We start from the raw sequence: 23,627 nt of genomic DNA, 5'->3' as shown, positions 1-23,627 counted from the left end.
GGCTGGTAACTAAGGTAAATATCGGGTAACCACCTTGGTTACCCGATGTTTATCTTGGTTACAGCTTACCTCAGCTGTCAGACGCCGGCTCCTGCTCCCTGCTCGCTTCATTTGTCGCTCTCTCGCTGTCACACACAGCGATCTGTGTGTCACAGTGGGAGAGCGCCTTTGAAGAAAACGAACCAGGGCTGTGTGTAACGAGCAGCGATCTCGCAACAGGGGCCAGATCGCTGCTCATTGTCACACACAGCGAGATCGCTAATGAGGTCACTGCTGCGTCACAAAAAGCGTGACTCAGCAGCGATCTCGGCAGTGAGCTCGCTGTGTGTGAAGCACCCCTCACTGCCTGTAAGTCTCAAAGGACATCACAGGAGGATGACCCTGCAGTTACTTCCCGCAGTTTCTATCACCACCTGAAACAAGACGTCATCAGGGGTGTCATCACTTCCCATAGTATCATTCACCACTTTTCCCTGATGACGTTCCAAATCAATCATGGCAATGATGATGGAGGCAGGGAGAAGTGACTGCAGCTTCTTTGCCCATTGCGACACTTCTGTCCTCGGTGCCCGCATTTTCAGGCTCCACTGCCGTATAGCTTCTGTCCCCATTGGCACACTTCTGATCCTGCCATCCTGTTCACTGAAAAGAGACATCATAAGGGGGAGGTGATGGAAGCAAATTGAGTCTCAGCAGTGCCGCCCCACAGCTTCTATTGCCATCGTGAAGCAAAAAATCCTCAGGGGTTGGTGCTTGTCACTTACTCTGCTTCTATCTCCGCTCCCTGATTGAGATTTGTTTCAGAGAAAGGTCGTCAGGAACAGTATCGGCGGTGACAGAAGTTGTGTGGCAGTGAGGAATAGTGTTGCAGTGAGGAATAAAGTTGTTGGGTTGCGTGGACAGAAGATTCGTGCCAGCGGGGACTGAAGAACATGGGAAGCGAGGACAGAAGGGCAGTGGCAGTGACAGACGCTGTGGTCACTTCTCCATGCCTCCATCACCACAAGTGATTTGGGACATAATCAGTGGCCACTGGTGAAAGAACCTGGGGTAAGTGATCGCAACGGTGCCCCCTGAGATGTTCTATTTCAATGGGGGGATAAAACCTGAGGGATAGTGACTACAGGGCCATCCTCCTGTGACGTCATGTGTGAGAGTCCTCTCATACAGAAAGTCACATGACGTAAAGCTAAAAAAAAATATTAGGGATTAGCTGTATATGGAGAACAATAGGGATTTTTAAAATAAAAAGGTAATAGTAAATTACACTAGTGATTAGGGCTTAAAAATATGTAGTTATTAAGGACAACAGACAGACATTTTTTAAAGGGTATCTGTTACCAGGTTTTTAACACCTAATTTGAGAGCAGCATAATGAAGGGGCAGAGATCCTGATTCTAACGGTGTGTCACTTACTGGGCTGCTTTGTGTAGCCAGGTGGTCCAGCATATTTATGACCTCTTTATAACTGCTAGATCTGCAGCATCAAAATGACAGCAAACAGCTCAGTAAGGGACACATCGTTGGAATCAGGGTCTCTGTCTCTACATTATGCTGCTCTCAGATCAGGGGAGCAAGAACCTGTTGACAGATTCCCTTTAAAATCTTTAGAGCCTTTCTAACCTTTGGCAAGGTGACTGCTTTCACAAGGATAATGTAAGGCTGGCCGTGCACAAAGGATGGCTGACATTCCCATACACAGGAGTGTTTTCTCAGTCCGAAATCAGATATGCCCGATCGACATCTCTCTCAACCATAGTCGGCCAGGGCCCCCATACACATTAGACCACCGGCCAAACCCGTCCATATCGGCAGGTTCAGCCAACATTAGTCTAATGGGTATGGGGTTCTTACCGTGTTTTTCCAAAAATAAGACACTGTGTTATATTTTTTTTTGCCCCCCAAAAAAGCACTAGGGCTTATTTTTGGAGGAGGTCTTATTCTTGGAGAAACACGGTTGGGGGTAAGTTTACCCCCCCAAAAAAGCAGACCCCCCCCACTTCCCAGGAGACTCATACTCATCAGACCATGACTTCTGCGTGGCTCCCAGGTCCTCCCTGTGATCTCCGGTCGGTGCTGCACGCCGTCCTACCCTGCTGCTAGGTGACATACTGACACACACAGCAGATCACACACACACACAGCAGATCGCAGGCACACACACCGCCGATCACACACCACACACACACACACACACACAGCCGATCGCAGACACACACAGCCGATCGCAGACACACACAGCCGATCGCAGACACACACAGCCGATCGCAGACACACACAGCCGATCGCAGACACACACAGCCGATCGCAGACACACACAGCCGATCGCAGACACACACAGCCGATCGCAGACACACACAGCCGATCGCAGACACACACAGCCGATCGCAGACACACACAGCCGATCGCAGACACACACAGCCGATCGCAGACACACACAGCCGATCGCAGACACACACAGCCGATCGCAGACACACACAGCCGATCGCAGACACACACAGCCGATCGCAGACTCACACAGCCGATCGCAGACTCACACAGCCGATCGCAGACTCACACAGCCGATCGCAGACTCACACAGCCGATCGCAGACTCACACAGCCGATCGCAGACTCACACAGCCGATCGCAGACTCACACAGCCGATCGCAGACTCACACAGCCGATCGCAGACTCACACAGCCGATCGCAGACTCACACAGCCGATCGCAGACTCACACAGCCGATCGCAGACTCACACAGCCGATCGCAGACTCACACAGCCGATCGCAGACTCACACAGCCGATCGCAGACTCACACAGCCGATCGCAGACTCACACAGCCGATCGCAGACTCACACAGCCGATCGCAGACTCACACAGCCGATCGCAGACTCACACAGCCGATCGCAGACTCACACAGCCGATCGCAGACTCACACAGCCGATCGCAGACTCACACAGCCGATCGCAGACTCACACACACACACACACACACACACACACACACAGCCGATCGCCGCGCACACATCACATTACATCCAGCGCTTACGGCCGCGGGGAATGAAGCAAGTCACGTGTCCCGCCACAGGTCCTGTTCGTCGCGCTGCACCGCACTGCCTCTCAGGATTCTGCCGGCGAGAAGAGATCAGTGTCGCTGGATGAGGTGAGTGTGTGTGCGATCCGATGTGTGTGTGTGCGATCCGATGTTTGCGTGTGCGATCCGATGTTTGCGTGTGCGATCCGATGTTTGCGTGTGCGATCCGATGTTTGCGTGTGCGATCCGATGTTTGCGTGTGCGATCCGATGTTTGCGTGTGCGATCCGATGTTTGCGTGTGCGATCCGATGTTTGCGTGTGCGATCCGATGTTTGCGTGTGCGATCCGATGTTTGCGTGTGCGATCCGATGTTTGCGTGTGCGATCCGATGTTTGCGTGTGCGATCCGATGTGTGTGTGTGTGTGTGTGTGTGTGTGTGTGTGTGTGATCTGATTGTGTGTGTGTGTGATCTGATTGTGTGTGTGTGTGAGCTGATGTGTGCGATAGCTACAGGTCCTGCCGCTCAGTGTCGGGTGAGTGTAATTGCAGGGTGCCGCTGTGTATAATGAAGTGTCCTGCAGTATCTGTAACCTTTTTAGCTGCACGGACACTTCATTATAGATCCGCGACTAGGGCTTATTTTCGGGGGAGGACTTATATTTAAGCCTTGCTCCGAAAATGCTGAAATCCCTGCTAGGGCTTATTTTTGGGGGAGGTCTTATTTTTGGAAAAGCACGGTAGTAGAAGTCAAACCCTCCAGTGATTACTAACCCAACTCCCGGGGAGGAGAGAGGAGCCGTTCACTGGATTGTACAAATGTCTACTTCTCTATGGTGATCCACCCCAGTATGTGACCATTATAGACATGAAGTGACCTTTTATCTACTACAGGTCGGAGTTATCCAGTTTATTGCAGGTTGTTCCTGTGAACTATTTTTTGTCTGATGATTGTGATTAATGCGGATTGATCCGGTAGTGATGGTCAGCAGTGTTGCACTATAATCTTGGCTTTGGTGACGCGATTAATAGTCTGCATTGAGATATTGAGGCACAGCACCATTTGGTGTACTGTGTATTGTCTTTAGTTGCATTGGGTGATTTTCAAAGGTTACATTTTCGGCCCTCTTGCCTCGCTCTGATTTCTGAAAATGCAGTTTCTGGAAATAATATCCATTCTTAGGCTATGTTCACACTAGAAAAATGATTTTTCTTAAGAAATTTCTTAAGAAACTTCTTAAGAGTGAAGGGTTCGTGCACCTGCGTTAAAAAACGCACCAAAAACGCACCTGTGTTTTTGCCGCGTTTTCGGTGCGTTTTTGCCGCGTTTTCGGTGCGTTTTGCCGTGTTTTTACCGCTGGTTGCTCCCTGCGTTATTGTGCCAATTATCTATGGCAAATAACGCAGTTAGCTGCAGAAAAGAAGTGACATGCTCATTCTTTTTCTTAAGAAAATCTACTGAAAGAATTTTCTTAAGAAAAAAACGCAGTGTGTGCACAGCTAATTTTTTTTGCCATAGGTTTTGCTGGGGAATGTCTGCAGAAAGGTTACAAGAATTTCTCAAGAAATTTCTGCAGCAAAAACGGACCAAAAACGCAGGTAAAAAACGCAGTGTGTGAACATAGCCTTATACTTCTTGGCATTTTGCTTCAGGGCAGCATTATGGACCTAATAGGATCCCTTTAAATCTGGAAGGTATTACTTCAAAGAAGGCACATTGATGTCTGTTTTTTTTATATAAATACGGTGTGATCCGTCTTTACATTAAATGAACAGTGTGATGTGCGCAGTAAGATGTGCGGTCATGTGTTTTAGATGATGGTAGAAGACGGGCACCACAGACGGACTGCAGTGAGATTCGCGTGCAGTTCACTCCCGGGATCTGGCACGCAGCGTTCAGACAGGACTCTGCGTCGCTCATGTGCTGGATTGTCTGACTGTGGTTACAGTGCAGCCACAATCCAGCCTTGTTCTGTGGAGGAGACAGGAGAAAGCTTTTGTTAGAGGAACTGAAGATTGCTCTAGTTGAGTTATTGAGGTCAGTCACAGATGGGCTGTGTTCACACTACTTTTTTTTCCTACAGTTGATTTATGTCTCTCATTTTCCTGCCAGACGCATTAGCAGTTGTGTTACTTACAAATATTCAATCAGAAGCTACTTTAACATATGCTCATACTCGTTTTCAATGAAAACCAATGTACAGTAAAGTCAGTGTATACAGCTTTTGTATTAAATAACATGGAGGCTTAAACTTTTCAGTACAGCAAAAAAAAAAAAAATAAATAAAAACACTGGTGAAGTTACATGTTTCTTTCATTTGAACCAACTGCCATAGATAAGCATTTCACTAAATACTTTGCTCTCCCAAATCCTGTAACCTGAGTTGGTCTTTTGGCCACATGATCTCTGGCTGAGAATGTCCTTCCAGTGAGTTCACGTCAGATTGTACCAGAGTTCCTGGTTCTGGTCAATGATGTGTGTGTGTGTGTGTGTGTGTGTGTGTGTGTGTGTACATATCTCCAGTGTATTTATGTACACAGCAGGGCATATATGTATGTACGGTATTTTTCGCTTTATAAGACGCACCCGATTATAAGACGCACCCCCAAATTTGTTGAAGGAAAAGAGAATTTATTTTTTTTTAATGTTAAATGGGGTCCGTCTTATAATGCCAGTGTCCATCTAACAATCTGGATATTGGCCCCCTTATATTGAATATAGCCCCCTTGTGCTGGCACACGTCCCCCAGTGATGCCACATGTCCCCCATTGATGGCACATGTCTCCTATTGATGGCACACATGTCCTATTTATGGCACACGTCCCCTATAGCTGGCACACGTCCCCTATATCTGGCATAGGTCTCCTATAGATGGCACACGTTTCCTATGGATGGCGCACGTCCCCCTGTGCTGCCCATGGCCCCCTATGGATGACACATGTCCCCCTGTGTTTGGTATGGCCCCCCATGCTGCTGCCCATAGTAAAATAAAAAACTCCTCCACTTCCTGTATCTCGGTGCCGGTCATGTGATCGGCTCAGCAGAATTACATCATTTCTGCATGCCTAATCACAGCGGCAGCAGGGAGACCAGGGAGATCATCGCTGGAGGAGGTAAGTAAAGCTTTTTTTATTTTAGGATGGCACATATAATATGCGCCACTCCCCCAGCGCATCACCCCTGTGCGGTTTCAGCACCACGGTGATGGACAGTGGCAGTGCATATTATATGAGCGGGAGCAGGAGATCTAACGCTGCCTCCTGCAGCCTCCATCAGCCTGCCTCAGCCCTCAGCACAGCTCCAGAGCTGCCCCCACCTCCCCTGGGCTCTGCAGTATATAATCTGTATATTCGGATTATAAGACGCACCCCCTACTTTCCCCCAAAATTTGGGGGAAAAAAAAGTGCATTTTATAATGCGAAAATACGGTATGTATGTATGTATGTATGTATGTATGTATGTATGTATGTGTATAACATTTGTCTGTGTACAGATCCTGCTTTAGGCTAAGGATACACTGAAATAAAATATCGCAATCCACCCGCACCCATGTTACTCTATGGCGCAGCTCCCATGAGCGAATTTTTTTTTCTCTGCTTTAATTGGACCGAGAAAACAATCACAGCATGCTGCAGGTGGAATCCTATTTTTCTTTTGCACCCATAAGTCTATGTATGCGAGAAAAACATTGCATTGCACTCGCATTACACCGGTGTAATGCGAGTGCAGTGTGAGAATCGCATGAGCTGACAATGGTGGATATAGGGAGATTACTCCCTCCCTCTCCTCTGCAGCGTCGGCCTTGTCCTCCACGGCTGTGCTGTAATCGCAGGATTGCGTGACACTCGGCTTACACTCCAGCAGAGCGGGAGCCGAGTGTCATACGATTGACTCACATTAATGCTTGTGTGGCCGCAGCCTTATACTCTGTATGGTGTGTGTATATACATACATATATATGCACCCTGCTGCATTCATATCTCTCTCCCCATCTATCCGTCAGTGAAGGGGAATAGAGGATATTCTTTGTCAGGGCTGGTACTTTGTGCATTACTTCTATTTCTTGCAACAGCGTCCTATACAGTAGATTGTGCTGATGCTTCGGGGAGAGTTTAGGTGGAGTTGCAGGTCTGTGCTCACTGCTGGCTTGCTGCCTAACACGAGGAATTTGGGAAATGTCAGATGGTAGCAGAGGAATCTGAGGTGGAAGTGATGACTGTGACCACAGAGCTTGTGCCTGGGGACAAGAAGTGTAGCAAAAAGGTATAAAGCAACATGAAACTTGGTAGAAAAGTTATATGGGGATTGCATAATCCTTAAGCATTCATGGCAAAACCAGTAACAAAGTCAGGGTAGTGGACAGTCGCTCTAAATTGTTGTTCTCTTGTTTAAGGCCCTGTGCGCACGCTGCGGATTTACAGCAGATTTGTTGCAGAAAATGTGTCTAACATTGCTGCAGTCATTCCACAGCAAATCCTATGGGTTTTAAAAAAATGCTGTGCGCACACTTTTTATACCCATGGATTTACCCGCGGATTTTCCGCTTCGGAATTAATGAGCATGTCACTACTTTTCCGCAGGTACCTGCGGTTTTTGCCATAGATAATGGTAAAAATCCACAGGGACCAACTTGCGGAAAATCCTTAGCAAATTCACACAAAATCCGCGGCAAACTGCGGTAAAACCGCATGCGGATTTCATTGCGGTTTTGGTGCTTTTTTTTTTTTTTACCACGGGTGCGGGATTTTTTAAGAGGGTTCATTTTTTTCTTAAGAAAGTCACTTTCTAGTGCTCACTTAGCCTAAAACACAAAAGGTAACAGATACTTGCCCCCCTCACCGGCACCGTTCCAGCGATGTCTGTGTTGGGTCTGTTGTTTTTGGCATAACATTTGTTAAGTCACAGAAAACGCTGACAGACCCAGTGCTGATGATGCAGAACGATATTGTTCAGGAAGATGAGTATTTTATTTATATTTTTGAGGGAATACAGCATTTGAGAAAAGGGCTTATCCGAGTAAAAGACAGTCCTACATTAAATGAACTATGTCACAGTCTAAGGCCTCATTCACACGTCCATTTTCTCGTCAGGATTTTGCACCATTATTTGTCAGCCAAAACCAGGAGTGGAACCGACATAAAAATACAAATGGGAGATGTGTGTCTATTCTCTACTGGGAAGCCACTATTGGTTTTGGCGTCCACACACCGCTGCAGAATGAGCGAGGTGAAATTCTGTGGACGTCATTATTATTTTTTGTGTATAGCATATAATGGATATTGTCTGTATGAATTGCATTATAGAAGAATCATGCTGAGCATTTATATTCTGATATATTTCAGTGTTGTTTTTTCATCTGTTTTTGCATTTATTTACTGGATATAATATTTTTTGCAGTCTGACCTGAAGTGTGTGCAAGATGCTAAAGGAGGTTCGTTTTACAGAGACCATTGCCCTGTCCTGGGTGAGTTTTCTGGTTGTTTGCGGTCATATCTGTTCTGCTGATAAATTTACCTTTGGGAAATGTATTTATTTTACTTCTATAGCACCATCATATTCCATAGCGCTTTCCAGACGTGATTGTCACTGTCCCCATTGGTGCTCACCATCTAATTTCCCTATCCATATGTGTTTGGAGATATTAATAAATGTTCTGTCTTCTCCAACCGATAGGATGTGCTAATGTGCAGAGCCGGCCGCCTCCAGCACCTGCCGCTCTCCTCTGTAACTACTGGATGTAATTGCCGGCTCCATTACAGACTGTAGCTATAGTTAGAAGCTGTTCACATGCACAGCCCAATAAGGATCGCCAGTGATTTACTTCTGACCTTACATTTCTATATCATATAATAACCTTTGCAAAGGATTATCATCAAACATTCCATGTTTTCTTGCTACACTTGGCCAGTTTACACTTCAATCGCATGCAATAGCAAATCTTGTATGTACAGCTTTAATTTCAGAGGTCATTAATGAATTATTAAGTATTGCCCTTGAGGAAATCAAGCCTGTCCTTCTAAGGAGTGTGTCATTATTTTTGTGTTGTTTAGGTGAGCAAAACGGTAATCGTAACCCTGGAGGCCTCCTTATTGGAGACCTTGTCAATATTGATTTGGAGTTGGAAATCGTCCAGTCATTGCAGCATGGCCACGGTGGATGGACCGACGGCATGTTTGAAACATTAACTACAACGGGCACTGTCTGCGGCATTGATGAAGATCATGATATTGTGGTGCAGTATCCAAGTGGAAACAGGCAAGTACTCTTAATGTTAATAATGTAAAAAAAACAAGGAAAAGCGAGCCAAATAATTGAGGGATCGACTAGGCACAATATGAAAAAAAAGTAACAAGAGATTTTTATCGGTGTTTGCACAAAACACAAACCAGACATGAAATATCAAAAGTGCCTTAAACAGTGAACACTTCCTTGTTTTTTTTTTACATGTAATGTTCTGTGCCAGGGGTGATCCCAGAGGTTAGCTGTGCCCTCTCTTTGCTTCTTTTCCAATACTTTTAATGTTAATAACTCACCGAGTTTGCAAAACTACTCTAAAGGGTGATTTACACGCTGCGACATCGCTAACGATATATTGTCGGGGTCACGTCGTTAGTGACGCACATCCGGCGCCGTTAGCGACATTGCAGCGTGTGACACCAAGAAGCGACGATCAATAATCGCAAAAACGTCAAAAATCGTTGATCGTTGACACGTCGCTCCTTTCCATACTATCGCTGCTGCTGCAGGTACAATGTTGTTCGTCGTTCCTGCGGCACCACACATCGCTACGTGTGACACCGCAGGAACAACGAACATCTCCTACCTGCGTCCACCGAAAAAGAAGGAAGGAGGTGGGCGGGATCTTCCGCCCGTTCATCTCCGCCCCTCCGCTTCTATTGGACTGCTGCCATGTGACGTCACTGTGACGCCGCACGAACCGCCCCCTTAGTAAGAAGGCGGTTCGCCGGCCAGAGCGACATCGCAGGGAAGTTAAGTCCGTGTGACTGCGATAAAGCACCCTTTAGGCTATAAGCCCATGTTGGGTATTTGTAGCAGATTTCTCTGTAGCAAAAACCAGCAAGAAAATCACTGCATAAAATGTGTACTTTTTTTTAAACTTTACTCTACATGTTTTTGTGTACATTTTTAATTGAATTTTCTTTGTCGCTCCATTGGGAGACCCAGACAATTGGGTGTATAGGCTATGCCTCCGGAGGCCGCACAAAGTATTACACTTAAAAGTGTTAAGCCCCTCCCCTTCTGCCTATACACCCCCCGTGCTCCCACGGGCTCCTCAGTTTTTTGCTTTGTGCGAAGGAGGTCAGACACGCACGCACAGCTCCACAGATTGGTAAGCAGCAGCTGCTGACCATGTCGGATGGAAGAAAAGTGGGCCCATATAGAGCCCCCAGCATGCTCCCTTCTCACCCCACTCTTGTCGGTGGTGTTGTAAGGTTGAGGTATCCATTGCGGGTACGGAGGCTGGAGCCCACATGCTGTTTTCCTTCCCCATCCCCCTCAGGGCTCTGGGTGAAGTGGGATCCTATCGGTCTCCAGGCACTGAGACCGTGCTTCATCCACAACTCCTGTGGAGCCTGCTGGATAGGAGCCGGGTATCGTTCAGGGACATGGCCCTGCTACTTGGAGGTACTCTGTATCCCTGTGGGGACAGCGCACAGCAACACTCCAGCTTTGCTGGGTGTGCTAGTGCACCGGGGACCACGGCGCTGACCGGGTTAATATGTGCCATTACACACTCAGCGTTGCTGAGTGTGTTTATGTATAGGGACTGCCGCACTGGCTGCCGCGGCCATGGAAACACTGCGGCGCGGCTGGGACTTGTAGTGCGCCGGGGACTTTCACACCGGCCGCGCTTTTACGGCGGCCGCATTTATTACTAGAGTCCCCGGCTTTTTGCGGCCTAGTTTCCTTTCCTCCCGCCCACAGCCCTGACAGGCAGGGGAAGGGCGGGACGCTGCACAGAACGAGCAGCACTGAGGGCTGGAGCATGCTTTGCATACTCCACCCCTCTCACTGTGCACAGTGCGGGCACCAGTTCCCGCTCTTTCTGGGTCACGCCCACGGCTCCCTCCTCTCCTCAGGACGCCGGCAGCCATTCCTGTCAGCTCCTCGGACGCTGCAGAGGGGGACAAAGTCTGGGAGACCCAGGCAGGGACTCTGGTGGCCTCACAACCGCTTTAGGCGGGTGGTAAGCAGCACCTGTGGTGCTAGCCCCATTGTGCAGTAGTGTAACATTATATGTTTATGGTATATATGTTTTACACTGTATGGTGCACAGTTGATTTCTGGCTATATACCCTATTGTGTTACTCAGGGAAGATAATAGCATGGCGCCCACGAAAGGCAGGGGTGCCAAAACACAGGCTTATTATGTTGCCTGCGCCGCATGTACGACCCCGCTACCGGCAGGTTCCACTGACCCTCATTGTGTGCACTGTTCGGCCCCTGTGGCACTTACTCAGCCGGAGCCTTTGCTAAGAGGGGCCCAGGGGGAGCCACCTGCTAACACTGTTCAGGTGACGGGGACGGAGTTTGCAAAACTCTCTGAGACTATGGCTAAGATACTAGAAGCCTTGCAGTCCAGGCCGGTATCTCAGCACAGGGACTCTGTTGAATCTTTGTTCCCTGGCCCACCTCAGCTGGACCAACAATGTCCTCCCGGGGTATCTCATGGATCCCAGGCTGAGGGTTCTGACACAGACCCCAGCCCCAGACCGACTAAGCGAGCTCGCTTAGATTTTCCCTCGACATCATCATATTGTGCAGGGTCTCAGAGGGGGGAATCTCTGGTTGATGATGCGGAGACAGCTGATCAGGATTCTGATCCTGAGGCCGCTCTCAATCTTGATACTCCGGACGGGGACGCCATAGTGAACGACCTTATTGCGTCCATCAATCGTATGTTGGATATTTCTCCCTCAGCTCCTCCGGTGGAGGAGTCAGCTTCTCAGCAGGAGAAATTCCGTTTCAGGTTTCCCAAGCGTACACTGAGTATGTTTCTGGACCACTCTGATTTCAGAGAGGCAGTCCAGAATCACCATGCTTGTCCAGATAAGCGTTTTTCTAAGCGCCTTAAGGATACACGTTATCCTTTTCCCCCTGACGTGGTCAAAAGTTGGGCTCAGTGTCCCAAAGTGGATCCTCCAATCTCCAGACTGGCAGCTAGATCCATACTTGCAGTGGAAGATGGGGCTTCACTCAAAGATGCCACTGACAGGCAGATGGAACTCTGGTTGAAATCCATCTATGAAGCTATCGGCGCTTCTTTTGCCCCAGCGTTCGCAGCCGTATGGGCGCTACAAGCTATCTCAGCAGGTCAAGCGCAAATTGACGCAGCCACACGCACGTCCGCGCCACAGGTGGCGTCCATAACCACTCAGACGTCGGCATTTGCGTCTTACGCTATTAATGCTGTCCTGGACTCTGCGAGCCGTACGGCGGTTGCAGCCGCCAATTCGGTGGTACTCCGCAGGGCCTTGTGGCTACGGGAATGGAAGGCAGATTCTGTTTCCAAAAAGCGCTTAACCAGTTTGCCAATTTCTGGCGACCGATTGTTTGGCGAGCGTTTGGATGAAATCATCAAACAATCCAAGGGAAAGGATACATCCTTACCCCAGCCCAAACCGAACATACCCCAACAGAGGAAGGGGCAGTCGAGGTTTCGGTCCTTTCGGGGCGCGGGCAGGTCCCAATTCTCCTCGTCCAAAAGGCCTCAGAAAGATCAAAGGAACTCTGACGCATGGCGGTCTAAGTCACGTCCTAAAAAGGCCACCGGAGGTGCCGCTACCAAAGCGGCTTCCTCATGACTTTCGGCCTCCTCACTCCGCATCTTCGGTCGGTGGCAGGCTCTCCCGCTTTTGCGACGCCTGGCTGCCACGGGTAAAAGACCGTTGGGTGAGAGACATTCTGTCTCACGGTTACAAGATAGAGTTCACCTCTCGTCCCCCGACTCGATTCTTCAGGTCATCCCCGCCTCCCGAGCGAGCCGAGGCTCTTCTGCAGGCGCTGGGCACTCTGAAGGCAGAAGGAGTGGTGGTCCCTGTTCCTCTTCAGCAACAGGGCCACGGTTTTTACTCCAACTTGTTTGTGGTCCCAAAGAAGGACGGGTCTTTCCGTCCTGTCCTGGACCTGAAACTTCTCAACAAACACGTAACGACCAGGCGGTTCCGGATGGAATCCCTCCTCTCCGTCATCGCCTCAATGTCCCAAGGAGATTTCCTTGCATCGATCGATATCAAAGATGCTTATCTCCACGTACCGATTGCTCCAGAGCACCAGCGCTTCTTGCGCTTCGCCATAGAAAACGAACACCTGCAGTTCGTGGCACTGCCGTTCGGCCTGGCAACAGCTCCACGGGTTTTCACCAAGGTTATGGCTACTGTAGTAGCGGTCCTCCACTCTCAGGGTCACTCGGTGATCCCTTACTTGGACGATCTCCTGATCAAGGCACCCTCTCAAGAGGCATGCCAACATAGCCTCGACGCTACCCTGGAGACTCCCCAGAGTTTCGGGTGGATCATCAATTTTCCAAAGTCAAATCTGACACCGGCCCAATCGCTCACATACCTTGGCATGGAGTTTCATACCCTCTCAGCGATAGTGAAGCTTCCGCTGATCAAGCAGCGGTCACTACAGACAGGGGTACAATCTCTCCTTCAAGGCCAGTCACACCCCTTGAGGCGCCTCATGCACTTCCTGGGGAAGATGGTGGCAGCAATGGAGGCAGTTCCTTTCGCGCAGTTTCACCTGCGTCCTCTTCAATGGGACATCCTACGCAAATAGGACAGGAAGCCGACGTCCCTCGACAGGAACGTCTCCCTCTCTCAGGCGACCAAAGCTTCCCTTCGGTGGTGGCTTCTTCCCACTTCATTATCGAAGGGGAAATCCTTCCTACCCCCATCCTGGGAGGTGGTCACGACGGACGCGAGTCTGTCAGGGTGGGGAGCGGTTTTTCTCCACCACAGGGCTCAGGGTACGTGGACCCAGCAAGAGTCCTCGCTTCAGATCAATGTTCTGGAAATACGGGCAGTGTATCTTGCCCTGAAAGCGTTCCAGCAGTGGCTGGAAGGCAAGCAGATCAGAATTCAGTCGGACAATTCCACAGCGGTGGCATACATCAACCACCAAGGCGGCACACGCAGTCGGCAAGCCTTCCAGGAAGTCCGGCGGATTTTGATGTGGGTGGAAGCCACGGCCTCCACCATCTCTGCAGTTCACATTCCAGGCGTGGAAAACTGGGAAGCAGATTATCTCAGTCGCCAGGGCATGGACGCAGGGGAATGGTCCCTTCACCCGGACGTGTTTCAGGAGATCTGTTGCCGCTGGGGGGTGCCGGACGTTGACCTCATGGCGTCCCGGCACAACAACAAGGTACCGACGTTCATGGCACGGTCTCAAGATCCCAGAGCTCTGGCGGCAGACGCCTTAGTTCAGGATTGGTCGCAGTTTCAGCTCCCTTATGTGTTTCCTCCGCTGGCACTGTTGCCCAGAGTGTTACGCAAGATCAGGGCCGACTGCCGCCGCGTCATCCTCGTCGCTCCAGACTGGCCGAGGCGGTCGTGGTACCCGGATCTGTGGCATCTCACGGTCGGCCAACCGTGGGCACTACCAGACCGACCAGACTTGCTATCTCAAGGGCCGTTTTTCCATCTGAATTCTGCGGCCCTCAACCTGACTGTGTGGCCATTGAGTCCTGGATCCTAGCGTCTTCAGGGTTATCTCAAGACGTCATTGCCACTATGAGACAGGCTAGGAAACCAACGTCCGCCAAGATCTACCACAGGACGTGGAAAATTTTCCTGTCGTGGTGCTCTGCTCAGGGTTTTTCTCCCTGGCCTTTTGCCTTGCCCACTTTTCTGTCCTTCCTTCAATCTGGACTGGAAAAGGGTTTGTCGCTCGGCTCCCTTAAGGGACAAGTCTCAGCGCTCTCTGTGTTTTTCCAGAAGCGCCTAGCCAGACTTCCACAGGTACGCACGTTCCTGCAGGGGGTTTGTCACATCGTTCCTCCTTACAAGCGGCCGTTAGAACCCTGGGATCTGAACAGGGTGCTGCTGGTTCTTCAGAAACCACCATTCGAGCCAATGAGAGATATTTCTCTCTCACGCCTTTCGCAGAAAGTGGTTTTTCTAGTAGCAGTCACTTCACTTCGGAGAGTGTCTGAGCTAACAGCGCTGTCATGCAAAGCCCCTTTCCTGGTTTTTCACCAGGACAAGGTGGTTCTGCGTCCGGTTCCGGAATTTCTCCCTAAGGTGGTATCCCCCTTTCATCTCAATCAGGATATCTCCTTACCTTCTTTTTGTCCTCATCCAGTTCACCAATGTGAAAAGGATTTGCACTTGTTAGATCTGGTGAGAGCACTCAGACTCTACATTTCTCGTACGGCGCCCCTGCGCCGCTCGGATGCACTCTTTGTCCTTGTCGCTGGCCAGCGTAAAGGGTCACAGGCTTCCAAATCAACCTTGGCTCGGTGGATCAAGGAGCCAATTCTCGAAGCCTACCGTTCGGCTGGGCTTCCGGTTCCCTCAGTGCTGAAGGCCCATTCTACCAGAGCCGTGGGCGCGTCCTGGGCTTTGAGGCACCAGGCTACGGCTCAGCAGGTGTGTCAGGCGGCTACCTGGTCGAGCCTGCACACTTTCACGAAACACTATCAGGTGCATACCTATGCTTCGGCGGATGCCAGCCTAGGTAGACGAGTCCTTCAGGAGGCGGTTGCCCACCTGTAGGAAGAGGCCGTTTTACGGCTCTCTTACGAGGTATTATTTTACCCACCCAGGGACTGCTTTTGGACGTCCCAATTGTCTGGGTCTCCCAATGGAGCGACAAAGAAGAAGGGAATTTTGTTTACTTACCGTAAATTCCTTTTCTTCTAGCTCCAATTGGGAGACCCAGCGCCCGCCCCTGTTTTTTTGTGTACACATGTTGTTCATGTTGAATGGTTTCAGTTCTCCGATATTCCTTCGGATTGAAGTTACTTTAAACCAGTTTATAATTCTTTTTCCTCCTTCTTGCTTTTGCACCAAAACTGAGGAGCCCGTGGGAGCACGGGGGGTGTATAGGCAGAAGGGGAGGGGCTTAACACTTTTAAGTGTAATACTTTGTGCGGCCTCCGGAGGCATAGCCTATACACCCAATTGTCTGGGTCTCCCAATTGGAGCTAGAAGAAAAGGAATTTACGGTAAGTAAACAAAATTCCCTTCTTTTCACCTATTCATTTGAATGGGTGAAAAACATCACAAAATGTTGAAAGAATTGACAAGCTGCAAATTTAAAAAAATAAATAGATAAATAAAAAATGTATCTACCTACCGTGTTTTTTCAAAAATAAGACGCTGTCTTATGCTTATTTTTGGAGGAGGTCTTAGTTTTGAAGAAACATGGTTGGGGGTTTACCAAAGCAAAAGCAGACCCCCCCCCCCCCCTTCCCAGGAGACTCATACTTACCAGACCCGGATGTCTGCGTGGCTCCCAGGTCCTCCTTGTGATCTCCGATGGGTGCTGCACGCCGTCCTCCCCTGCTTCTGGCAGGCTGACACACACGCACACTGACACGCACACACACACTGACACACACTCATTACATCCAGCGTTACCGAATACTTATGGCTGCAGGGAATGATGGGAGGAAGTCACGTGTCCGGCCCGCAGGTCCTGTAAGCTAGCATTTTTGCGCTACACCGCACAGCCTCCCAGAATACTGTCAGCCAGAAGAAATCGGTGTCGCTGGATGTGGTGAGTATGTGTGTGAGATCGGATATGTGTGAGATCGGATGTGTGTGGGGGTGCGATCACTGCAGGTCCTGCCACTCAGCGTCGGGTGAGTGATTGCAGGGTGCCGCTGTCTATAATGAAGTGTCCTGCAGTATGTGTAACTTTTTTAGCTGCACGGACACTTCATTCATTATTGATCTGCGACTAGGGCTTATTTTCTGGGTAGGGCTTATTTATGCCTTTCTCCGAAAATGCTGAAAATCCCTGCTGGGGCTTATTTTTGGAGGAGGGCTTATTTTTGGAAAAACACAGCATCTATTTATCTATCTATAAAATATATATATATATATATATATATATATATATATATATATATATATACACACACATTTATTTATTTACATTTATTCTAAATCTAATGTATTAATAAAACCCCTGGAAGGGTTCTTAATGGTCTACTAGGGGCCTGACTTACAGTCATATGGAAAAGTTTGGGCACCCCTATTAATGTTAACCTTTTTTCTTTATAACAATTTGGGGTTTTTGGAACAGCTATTTCAGTTTCATATATCTAATAACTGATGGACTGAGAAATATTTCTGGATTGAAATGAGGTTTATTGTACTAACAGAAAATGTGCAATTCGCATTTAAACAAAATTTGACCGGTGCAAAAGTATGGGCACCTCAACATAAAAGTGACATTAATATTTTGTAGATCCTCCTTTTGCAAAAATAACAGCCTCTAGTCGCTTCCTGTAGCTTTTAATGAGTTCCTGGATCCTGGATGAAGGTATATTTGACCATTCCTGTTTACAAAACAATTTCAGTTCAGTTAAGTTTGATGGTCGCCGAGCATGGACAGCACGCTTCGAATCATCCCACAGATTTTCAATGATATTCAGGTCTGGGGACTGTGATGGCCATTCCAGAACATTGTAATTGTTCCTCTGCATGAATGCCTGAGTAGATTTGGAGCGGTGTTTTGGATCATTGTCTTGCTGAAATATCCATCCCCTGCATAACTTCAACTTCGTCACTACTTCTTGCACATTATTGTCAAGAATCTGCTGATACTGAGTTGAATCCATGTGACCCTCAACTTTAACAAGATTCCCGGTGGCGGCATTGGTCACACAGCCCCAAAGCATGATGGAACCTCCACCAAATATTACTGTGGGTAGCAAGTGCTTTTCTTGGAATTACGTGTTTTTTTGCCTCCATGCATAACGCCTTTTTGTATGACCAAACAACTCAATCTTTGCTTCATCAGTCCACAGGACCTTCTACCAAAATGTAACTGGCTTGTCCAAATGTGCTTTTGCATACCTCAGGCGACTCGGTTTGTGGCGTGCTTGCAGAAACAGCTTCTTTCGCATCACTCTCCCATACAGCTTTTCCTTGTGCAAAGTGCGCTGTATTGTTGACCGATGCACATTGACACCATCTGCAGCAAGATGATTCTGCAGGTCTTTGGAGGTGGTCTGTGGATTGTCCTTGACTGTTCTCACCATTCCTCTTCTCTGCCTTTCTGATATTTTTCTTGGCCTGCCACTTCTGGGCTTAACAAGAACTGTACCTGTGTTCTTCCATTTCCTTACTATGTTCCTCACAGTGGAAACTGACAGTTTAAATCTCTGAGACAACTTTTTGTATCCTTCCCCTGAACAATTATGTTGAATAATCTTTGTTTTCAGATCATTTGAGAGTTGTTTTGAGGAGCCCATGATGCCACTCTTCATAGGAGATTCAAATAGGAGAACAACTTGCAAGTGGCCACCTTAAATACCTTTTCTCATGATTGGATACACCTGCCTATGAAGTTCAAAGCTCAATGAGGTTACAAAACCAATTTAGTGCTTTAGTAAGTCAGTAAAAAGTAGTTAGGAGTGTTCAAATCAAGAAATTGATAAGGGTGCCTATGCTTTTGCACTGGTCAAATTTTGTTTAAATGCGGATTGCACATTTTCTGTTAGTACAATAAACCTCATTTCAATCCAGAAATATTACTCAGTCCATCAGTTATTAGATATATGAAACTGAAATAGCTGTTGCAAAAACTCAAATTCTTATAAAGAAAAAAGGTTAACATTGATAGGGGTGCCCAAACTTTTCCATATGACTGTACTTGCAAAATTGGGCCTAAAGTTCCGAATTGTTGAATCCCGGTATGCAGGTGGGATCTGGCATATCTCCACTCCCCCTCTCACAGTGACAGAGCGAGATATCACCCTTTGCACTAACCAACTGCTGCCACGTACTAACATGCTACTGAATAGTTGCCACTCTAATATCATTGTTCTGTAACATCTTTACAAGGTATATGCGGCTGCTTCAGGTAGTGCAAAGGGCAAGAATTAGCCCTTTCACTGCAACAGGAGCTGTGGAAGTTTGTGGAAGCCCACTCTGCATCCTGGTATCCCACAGGCCTGAGCTTCGGGCTGACTTGCACATGTTGAGCCCTTTAATGTTAATACATAGTAAGAGTATCAGATACTGATTTTTCTAAATATTAAGTGTAGAAAGCAGCCCCAGATTGGTGATAGATACTCCTTTCAGTCCATATGAAGATAAAAGGACACAATGTTTCTTTGCATAACATTCCCCACAGTATCACACGGTATCAGCCCTTTTGCCTTTATCCTTTTGTGCATCCTGGTGCCATTTCTTTCCCAGGTAAGTGATGCACATGATGTAAAACACTATGAATTACCCCAGGCCACAGTCCTCTGCTGCTCCTAGGTTTGCTCCTAATACACACAAGTCTGTGGTAAGCCTTTCTGTCATGAATAGGGGTCACCATGGCATTCTGATGCATCTGCATCTACACAGCCCCATACTTTGGACACACAATGCAATACAACTTACAGGGACTTTTCTATCACAGAGAGTATAAGGCCCTGTGTGCACTTGCCGGTTTTTGCTGCGGATTTGCTGGATGTTTTGCTGCAGAAAATGTTCATAACATCTCTGCAGTGATTCACCAGCAAATCCTATGGGAAAAAAAAAATGCTGTGCGCACTATGCGGATTTTGACAGCTGCATGCTTTGCTGCGGGATTCCCGCAGCAAAAACAATTGCATGTCACTTCTTTTCCGTAGGTCCCTGCGGTTTCGAGGGCTGGCAGATCAATCACCCGCTGACTCTGGGTCGGCGGAGGATTGATCCCCGGTATCTGGCCAGATGCTGCTACCCATATAAAGTTTATGGGGAACAGAATCTGGCCCAAAGGGGTAGGAGCAAGCGCTTCATACTCACCGATGACCGGGCAGCTGTCACACTGCTCCCGCGGCTGCTCTTTCATCTTCCAGAACCGGCTCATTATTCATCTCGTATTCACTCCTTCCCTGCTCACCGGTGGCTGTGATTGGTTGCAGGCAGACACACCCCCACGCGGAGTGACAGCTATCGTAGTGCAACCAATCACAGCCGCCGGTGGGCGGGTCTATAGCGTAAAGTAAAATATAATTAAAAAAATCCGGCGTGCGGTCCCCTCCAATTTTGATAACCAGCCAGGATAAAGCCTCACAGCTGGGGGCTGGTATTCTCAGGCTGGGGAGCCCCACGTTATGGGGAGCCCCCCAGCCTAAAAATATCATCCAGCAGCCACCCGGAATTGCCGCATCCATTAGATGCGACAGTCCCGGACTTTTCCCGGCTCTTCCGGTTGTCGTGATGTGGTGGCAATTGGGGTAAAGAAGTAGTTAATGGCAGGAGCCCATAGCTGCCACTAAGTCCTAGTTTAGTGATTGCAGGTGTCTATATGACACCCCCTCATCACTAAACTGTAAGTGAAAGTAAATAAGCACAAACACCCCAAAAATCCTTTATTTGAAATAAAAGACAAAAAAGCCCCCTCTTTCACCACTTTATTAGTCCCTAATAACAGCCCTCCAGGTCCGACGTAATCCACAAGATCTCCCACAATGCTTCAAGCTCTGCTACACCTGGCACTCACAGTGAGCGCCGTAGACCATGACTGCTCACTGTGAGGGTCAGGATGCAAGTGAAGTGAGCCGCCGGGATCAGCGGTGACTTCACTGATGTGCTTTGCAGTGACAGGTGGAGGACTCCAGCGGTCACTGCACATCAGCTGACTGAAGTCACTGCTGATCTTATACTCACCTTCTCATGCGAGGCTGCCTCCGGACACTGTCCTCCTGCTGTCCGTGGTACTGAAGTCTCCGGGCCGTGCTTTTGTCAGGCGCGGCTGCCTCCGGCGCTCTGCTGTTTGCGGGTCAGCTGTGCACTGCATAACTGCACATGCATGAGCCGGCCTGGCTCATATGCAGTGTACAGCTGACCCCCAAACAGCAGAGCGCCGGAGGCAGCCGCGCGGGACAAACGCATGGCCCGGAGACTTCAGTACCACGGACAGCAGGAGCGGGGAGAACTGGGAAATCCCGCAGGGAACAACCTGCGGCAATTCCGCACCAAATCCGCAACAATACGCAACATACCGCATGCGGATTTCGGTGCGCATTTTTCTGCCTTTTTTTTTTTTTTTACCGCGGGAGCGGTAATCTTTCAGTGCCTGCGGAATTTTCTTAAGAAAATTCCATTTTCTAGTGCGCACAGGGCCTAAAAGGAACGTCTGATGCTGACGTGATCTGCAGGTATTGTGTACCCTCTAATGAATAGTACAGGTGCACCACACCAGCCAACCCTGCGCGCATCTGGCAGATATCACTGACACTACGTCATAAGTGCTGCACCTCTCAATATTGATGTGAGCAGTGCTGGAGAGCCTAATTTTATCTCTTTTTAACAAAGTCTGCTACTTTAGTCTTCTATGTGTTATTGGGCCAGGCTTGCTGGCCTCTGTCTTCCTACACATCATTAACCACCTTTTACACATCGAGTCTTTGGTGCCCATAACTGTGGTTCAATGGACCAATTTTAGGAGGCCCTAACCCCAGCAGAGCAGACAAGCCATTTAGGAGACACTCTGACACAGTCATCACTATTTGGCTTTACACTTGCAGGTTTTTCTTGCTTGCTCAGCACATCCCGTTTAATTAAGAACGGTTCACTTGCTGCTTAATATTTCCACCCTTTTTTTCTGGGCTATTTTAACCAGAAAACAAATATCTAGCCTCTTTACCTGTTAGTGGTTTACTGTAATGGCTGATTGATGTATAATGGCGCTCAGATGTTCTGAGAGCTTTAGATATGTGACATAGTGCTAACAAGCATTCTTCGTAGTTTCTTGTAACTTGCTGAAGAAAGTAATGGCACATCTCTCAGGTCTAGGGTTTACTTTCACTGTGCGTTTACTTGATCAGATCATATTCTGTATCATAAAGCATCTCTGCGGATTTCAGGTGCACTTGCAGTGATGAAAATGTAGCAGTGTTTCAGCTTTCATATAACCCTTCATCGGGCTGCGAAGTTGAAGAAATGTGTCCATTGAACGATAAAATGCTTAAGAAGCTGATAACAGGGAACTGTTAGTTCTAGTAATTTACAAATGATTTAATGGGAATCTGTCACCAGGCTTTTACTACCTCATCTGAGAGCAGCATGATGTAGTCAAAGAGGCCCTGAGTTCAACAATGTATCACTTAAGGCTACTTTACACACTGCGATATCGGTCCCGATATCGCTAGTGTGGGTACCCGCCCCCATCTGTTGCGCGACACGGGCATATCGCTGCCCGTGCCGCACAACATCGCCCAGAGCCGTCACACATACTTACCTGTCCGGCGATGTCGCTGTGACCGGCGAACCGCCTCCTTTCTAAGGGGGCGGTCCGTGCGGCGTCACAGCGACGTCACTGAACCGCCGCCCAATAGCAGCGGAGGGGCGGAGATGAGCGGGACGTAACATCCCGCCCACCTCCTTCCTTCTGTGCATAGCAGCCGGGAGGCAGGTAAGGAGAGCTTCCTCGTTCCTGCAGCGTCACACGCAGCGATGTGTGCTGCCGCAGGAACGAGGAACAACTTCGTTACTGCTGCAGTAACGATTTTTAAGAATGGACCCCCATGTCGCCGATTAGCGATTTTGCACGTTTTTGCAACAATGCAAAATCGCTTATCGGTGTCACACGCTACGGCATCGCTAATGCGGCCGGATGTGCGTCACAAATTCCGTGACCCCAACGACTCTGCATTAGCGATGTCGCAGCGTGTAAAGCCCACTTTAGATTACTGTGTGCAGCCGTTCTGACTCTGTGAAAGATTTGAGATTTTGTATGTAGCAGAGCCCTGGGAGCTGCCCCTGCCCACACCAGGCTTTCAGTGTACATTTCCATAGACAGAAGCTGCTAATCAAGAAGGGTGTGGAATGGACTACAACTAATGATAAAGAGAAGAGGCTAAAACTAACAATGCAGGTAAACAAAAGCAGACAATGAGATAAGACACACAGGGCTGACTTCTCTGTTTTAACTCTTACAGCATGCTGTCTTCAGATTACATTGCAGAAACCTGCTGACTGAGACCCTTTAAAGAAAACGTAATTTCTTCTATTATAATCTCTATTAGTGTCATTTTACTTTATTCTGCCTGTAAGTTTACATGGTTGTTGAAACAAGTCTGATATTGGTGAGCTATTCTTAAGGACAGGTCATCAATGTAAAAGTAGTGGAGCCACTCTATAAGTCCTCCATTCACATCACATAGTTGTCGGCCGACAACTCTCTTCCCTGACCCTACCATACACAGGAGAGAACCGCAGCAGCAACTTATCTCCAAGAAACCAAAAGGATTTGCCATTGCAAATCCGATGTGCTGGATCCATCTCTCCCCCAACATCATCTGTTTGAGAGAAAGTTTGCGGCCGCTCATACACCTGTCAGTCGCTGTAGATGGGTTTGGTGGGCTTAAGTCTAATGAGAATGTAGCTACGTATTATCTTACATAGTGAAACCGTGCTCAGCTACGTTG

The 23,627-nt window shown here is 48.3% G+C and overlaps 1 protein-coding gene across 2 annotated transcripts in view; it reads left to right on the top strand.

Moving 5' to 3' along the window:
* The window catches only part of MIB1 (MIB E3 ubiquitin protein ligase 1), a 189,467-nt gene that overhangs the window by 69,690 nt on the left and 96,150 nt on the right, over positions 1 to 23,627 (top strand). For both annotated transcript variants that reach the window (XM_075314461.1, XM_075314462.1), the window contains exons 5-6: positions 8,411 to 8,477; positions 9,064 to 9,268. In XM_075314461.1, the coding sequence (XP_075170576.1) occupies positions 8,411 to 8,477; positions 9,064 to 9,268 (272 nt within the window). The remainder of the gene's footprint in view (positions 1 to 8,410; positions 8,478 to 9,063; positions 9,269 to 23,627) is intronic.

Source organism: Anomaloglossus baeobatrachus, chromosome 6, assembly GCF_048569485.1.
Source record: "Anomaloglossus baeobatrachus isolate aAnoBae1 chromosome 6, aAnoBae1.hap1, whole genome shotgun sequence".
Classification (NCBI taxonomy): domain Eukaryota; kingdom Metazoa; phylum Chordata; class Amphibia; order Anura; family Aromobatidae; genus Anomaloglossus; species Anomaloglossus baeobatrachus.
The sequence above is the reverse complement of the archived record's forward strand: the minus strand, read 5'-3'. Positions and strand labels throughout refer to the sequence as shown.